This window comes from Plasmodium inui (genome assembly GCF_000524495.1).
Source record: "Plasmodium inui San Antonio 1 unplaced genomic scaffold supercont1.13, whole genome shotgun sequence".
Taxonomy (NCBI): domain Eukaryota; phylum Apicomplexa; class Aconoidasida; order Haemosporida; family Plasmodiidae; genus Plasmodium; species Plasmodium inui.
In genome coordinates, this window is record NW_008481847.1 from 161,422 (window position 1) to 166,919 (window position 5,498).

The 5,498-nt window shown below is 47.0% G+C and overlaps 3 protein-coding genes across 3 annotated transcripts; all 3 read left to right on the forward strand.

Annotated features, from left to right (window-relative positions):
• Positions 1 to 408: 408 nt before the first annotated feature.
• On the forward strand, positions 409 to 1,215 carry C922_03226 (hypothetical protein; the record flags this gene model as incomplete). The annotated part of the gene is made up of 3 exons (XM_008818818.1): positions 409 to 544; positions 732 to 796; positions 1,135 to 1,215. 3 exons carry the CDS (start codon positions 409 to 411, stop codon positions 1,213 to 1,215), a joined length of 282 nt encoding a protein of 93 aa, XP_008817040.1.
• A 476-nt stretch (positions 1,216 to 1,691) lies between these two features.
• On the forward strand, positions 1,692 to 3,818 carry C922_03227 (hypothetical protein; the record flags this gene model as incomplete). Its single annotated transcript, XM_008818819.1, has 1 exon — positions 1,692 to 3,818. One exon carries the CDS (start codon positions 1,692 to 1,694, stop codon positions 3,816 to 3,818), a length of 2,127 nt encoding a protein of 708 aa, XP_008817041.1.
• Positions 3,819 to 4,357: 539 nt separating this feature from the next.
• Positions 4,358 to 5,498, forward strand: C922_03228 (hypothetical protein; the record flags this gene model as incomplete). The annotated part of the gene is made up of 4 exons (XM_008818820.1): positions 4,358 to 4,752; positions 4,962 to 5,038; positions 5,185 to 5,250; positions 5,437 to 5,498. 4 exons carry the CDS (start codon positions 4,358 to 4,360, stop codon positions 5,496 to 5,498), a joined length of 600 nt encoding a protein of 199 aa, XP_008817042.1.

Sequence of the window (5,498 nt, forward strand, 5' to 3'; positions counted from 1 at the left end):
AAGCGCAAAAATTGATAACAGCACCACTCCTCTCTCATGGCTGGCTACCCATTCAAATTGTGGCGAAAAAATTAAAGCACACAGAATAGGAGCAACAGGGAAAATAGAGCGAGATGCCCTCAAAAGAGTCGCACAGATTTGTCACAATGCTTTTGTGAACGCGTTGAAGAACCGGAGCTAACAAATGATTCATCGCCCCGTCGTACACCACATCACACTGGTATCAGATAAAGGGCCCATCGTTCCCCCATGTTGTATCCATCAAAGGGTACTACTGTGGGGAAAGCAGAGTCTTTATAGCAAGCAGCTCGCTTAGCCCTCCTTTTTCTCTGCCTTCTCGGTTTTCTTTCTTCCTTTTCCGTTTTTTCTCTGCCTTTTCCTATTTGTTCGCGTCCCTCCCCCGGCACGATGATCAAACTGGACGTTTTCAAATTGGCCAAAATGGGGCCGAGTAAGGGGAAGGGGCCACTGATCGCAAAGTACGCTCCTGTTGGGTTCAAGAAAGGATTCGGGGCTATCGGACTGGGAAGGCACACGAAAAAGGGTACACTATTGAACGAGGAGCGGACTTTCCGGGGAGTGGTATTTCACTTGCCCTTCCATCGATGTGCTGCTGTCCCAAGAGAGAGGCATTAACGTAATATAGGACAACCGCGATGCCCTCCAGAGGTGTGCTACATCTCATGTGCACACCTTTTTTTTTTTCTTTTTTTTTCTTTCTCCTTTTTTAGGCTTCTTCATTATTAACAAAATGCTGGTGCCCAACTTTCGCGTCCCAGACCTGAGCGATTGCAACGTAAGAGCGAGAACTGGAGGGAGAGAGAAAGAAAAAAGCCGATTTGTACCTCTGCTCACATTTTGGTGAAACGGCAATCTCTTTCGCAACACATGAGTGGAGACTGCCTTAAAAGTTCAATGATATGAAACATAAATAGGAGAAACGTGTCATATCGCGATGCCTTTTTCATCGCGTCCAGCATACGTCGCTCTATCGGATGAGTAGCTTGTCCTTTCCTTTTCTGAAACACTGTACACATTATTGGGTGCTACCATCTGCCTTTAACCTCCCTGTTAACGTAAATAACGAACGAAATAACTTCCTCTTCTTTTTTTTGGGGTGACCCTTCCTCTTAGCTGAAACCATATGTCTCGAAGAAAACGCCCCTCATCGTCATGAAGAAGCAGTTGGGCCCCCGCCGAAAAATCCTCAACTGAATCGCGGAAATCGTTCCCCTACGTTACACAGTTTTGGCGCCATTTATTTATCGCTCATTTATTTACCTTCCCCTTTGTGGTGATGTTTTTTTCTCCTTTCGAGCGCCCAGTACAGAGCGTCCTCACATGTATGTCCCCGTGGTGATTAAATTAAAGGCCACCGAGTGAATCGCAAATTTGAAACCTGTCAAAAGGTGATAAATGCCTGTTCGCATGCATGTGTACCGTTTTTTTTTTCTTTCTTTCTTTTTCTTTCTCTTTCTCTTTTTTTTATTTTTTCTTTTTTGTTTTTTTTTAAATTGCGTCCTTCCAACGCGTACCTCAGCAGAAAAAAAAAAACCGTGAAGCATACTATCAACACTGTTGTAAGGAAGCACATTAACGAAATGCACTGACCAAATGACTAAGCCCCTTTCGACGCAGGTAACGCACGAACAAAAACAGAAAAAGGGGTAGACCAGGAGGTCGCGGACCGCATGACGCTGCCAACCAGTCAAACGCCAATCAAACTTGTGCTGACGAACAGCAACCGGCACAAAAGCACCGAGGAGGCTTTACAATTCTTCTGCAAAGAGGAGGAGACACACCAGGGGAGAGGCATTTTCCATACGAGCCATGCTAACAACCCCGTCCGAGACGATGCGTATGAAACAGCGGAAGAACTTCTGGGAGAACTCCTCTACATAGGGGTCCTCATCAAGCACGTCAATAAATTACGTTCCAAAGAAAACACGAAAAAGTGGTTAAAACAGAACGCAAACTATCATGTCTATGTGGATATAGTACTCGTGAGTGGCAATGGGGTGGAAGTATCCGCATTGGCACATAAACTGCATTTGCAGGAGGAAAACCATTTCGATAGTGAACAGAGAAGAGTGCACAGGAGGGTGCTAGGCAGGAGAAGGGATTCACCTAACAACGGGAGGGACCCCACAAATGGGGCAAAACAAACCCAAGGGAGGAAAGTGCAAGCCAGTCTGACACCTCCGGGGGAGATTGCATTGCAGGTGGACGAAGACAGAATTTCCTTCCCACTAGATAACCACAAAGAGACAGGCGACAACATTGAAGACGTTCTGCTTGCAACGGAGGAGCAATACCAAGTGGAAGGGGTCATTTATTTTCTGGAGCTACCACTGACCATTGCTCAGAGGTATCTCAATAAAGAACTACTAGTAAAGGTGCAGCTGTGTGAAAGCTGCAATGTGGACAAAGGGAGAAGTGGGAACTCCTTCCTCAACGATAGACATGTGAATGACTTGAGAAGGATTTTCGACTATCCGTCGCTGCTGCTGAGCAACGTGCAGTGGTCGTCGACTCTTACGTCCGGCATGGCGCTCGAAAGGGAAAAAAAAAGGAAAAAGAAGAAGAGGAATGGGGAGAATGCAGAGAATGGCGGGGATAGCCGGGATGGTGGTTATGACAACGTTGGTGACCATAGCGACCATAGCGATGATGATGACGACGCCGACCGCGAGGGCAACCCCTTCCCGCACCACAGCGACGATGTCCGAAGCTTCCCGCCGAACGGAAACATGCACAGCATATGCAACGGCATCAACAAGCTGGAGGAACACCTCCACAGCGCAAGCTACGCAAACAGAGACTTCAAAAAAATAATCTTAACCAAGCCAATCGTTGTCACCAAGCCTCTCAACATAAAGTGTAGAGTAATGGAGCCCTACCTCTACCTCGAAATTGAGAATGTAACGAAACAGAATAGACTGCACATTCATGAGCTCTTTTCTAGATCGGTGAACATTGACAGTAGTGACACTTTTCCTTTTTCTCTTCTTCCGGAAGAGACCTACAGTCTCTATCTTCCGATTGTAAACTTCGTGCAGGTCCTCTCGCAGAAGAGTTCCCAAGACAGGGAAAGGATGAGGAGCTCCCTGAGCAGCTCTGTGCACGCTTCTGATGTGAGCAGTGGGCTACATAACACCATGCACGGTATCGATGCAGGTGCTTCCCTGTATAACCCCTTCTTCCTCGGCGCAGAGGGAGGGATCTCTCATCAGATGAGCAGACGCCGCAGTAGTGACGCACACCAGCGGGCAAGTCAACTTGCAGACGTGACGAAGCGATCCAAGAACAAGAATCAAATTTCATCCGTCCCATTCGAAGATCGGCATAAACCTTTGTCTTTCCACTTCCAAAGCGACAAGAGCATTATCACGCTTTCCATCAAATGGAGCATCGACGAGACTCCCGATAACTCCATATGGTCCCAGTACTGTATGGAGGTGGAGATGCCAAAACCGCACACCTTCAGCCTTGAAGTTTCCTTCGTAAAGGAAATCAATTCTTCCTCCGTCCTTATGGCCGTCTTCTCATTTTATAACCCCCACAACGAAGAGATAGACCTTCTCATCGAGATGAAAGACGAGAGTGGTGCCCTGAACAACGAGGTCCACACTTCGCTCATCTCCTTTAACTCGCTAATCCACGTGGGGATTATCAAACCATTTCAGCGCAAGTCGGTCAGCGTCCGCATGCTTGCCATTATGTTCGGGGTGCACAACGTCCCCTTCATTAAGATCATCAATCGGGTGAGCGACACTGCCTATTATGTTGACTTGGGATCCATCCTTGTCACGGAATAGTTTCCCGAACGCGGTCACCCGTCGGAGAATTTGAAGGAGTGAAAAGGGGTGCACAATGAACGGTGGGGGGCATTCGACTAGCAGCCCGTGTATGCTGTTACGAGTCCATTTTGTTACCCTCTCATTTTGTTCCTTTCCCATTTTGTGTGTATTTTTTCTTTTTTTTCTTTTCTGCTTTTTTTCACCCCCCCATTTGAATCGCCAAGGGGGAAGAAAAACTCCCGCAACATATGTCAAACTAATCGCCCCCAAAAAACTCCACTCTTCCAGGATGGAACACAAATGCTCACCATCACGGGAAAAAATGTGTACGGCGTGTCCCCCATAACGTAGACAAAAAAAAAAAAACCTCCCAAACGCTTTCCCACCATACAATCGATAAAAGCAACAGTTAGGAAAAACGGCCCTTCATCTGTTTCACCCCAATTCCCTTCGCCCATTTTGTTTCCCCATTTTGGCCTACCACTTCACAAAGGAACAAAATCCACGTACAGGCTTCTTCCCTTTTTCGACCAATCATAAGTGCTCATAATATAAAAATGACGTCTTACCAGAGGTTGTTTTTTCCCCTACTACTACTGTTCCTTGCTCTTCTTCACTACTTGTGCATCCCACTCTGCTCAAGCGAAGCCCCCAAGGGAGCCTCCTCCTCCCCCCTACGTGGCAGTTCCAACGATGCCAGTCAACATGCCCAAAAGACGAAACTAATAAACTCCCTAAAGAAAAAAGCCAACCAAATTAGAAAAATGTATAATGCATTAAACAGGAAAAACGTAAATCTGCCTCTTTACCTTTTTGCGAACGACAACGATGAGGAAAAAAGACAAGTACTGAAGGATCTCTTCTTGCGGGGGCATTTGGACTTCCTGCAGGGCCTCAACACCCCTTTGTCGAAATATTACCTATCCATGCGTAGCGCGCGGAGGGCGCAGCGGTAGGTCCCGTGTGACTCCCACCCCGCGTCACGAGGACTCTACGCGGACAACACGACGGAAAGGCGACTGGAATGCGACAGGAATGCGACAGGAATGCGACGGAAATGCGACGGGAATGCCATGGAGATACGATGCAAATGCAACGAAAATGAAACGAAAATGCGATGGAGATGCACAGCCAACACACCTCCCTCTTCACCCCTCTTAGCATGCAAGTCGAAGCCAAAATACGCAACGAACGGGATCTCATCAACGGTCTAAGCGTAGAAAATAAGAAAAGACACGGTAAGTTGGGGTACCCAAACGCGAACCCCTTTAGCAGGGGGCACTATTCGAAAGAAAAGAGAAGAAAATGAGCACTGCATTTGAGTGAACCGTGGAACTTCTTCAACATTCTTATCCCCTCCCCAAATGACCATGCAACTTCGCAGTCGAGGAAAAGCTCCGGGAGTATCGATTTTTAAAAGACAACCTTCTACGGCTATACTCGACCATAGGTATGGGCTCCGCAGTTAGAAGACCTCCACTCGCTTCTGCTAATATGCTGTGTGGCTCGTCTCTCATTCTCCCCCATCCAGAATGAGCCTGTTATAGTTGGTTGTTATTCCTTTGCTTCTATTCTTTTCTTCTTTTTTTTTTTTCTTTTTTTTCCCCCTTTCGCTTCATTCCTCCACCCATTGCAGAGAAGCGCTTTAAATCCGTGGACTCATTAATGGCCCGCTTGGACGTGAACCCGAAAAATTAA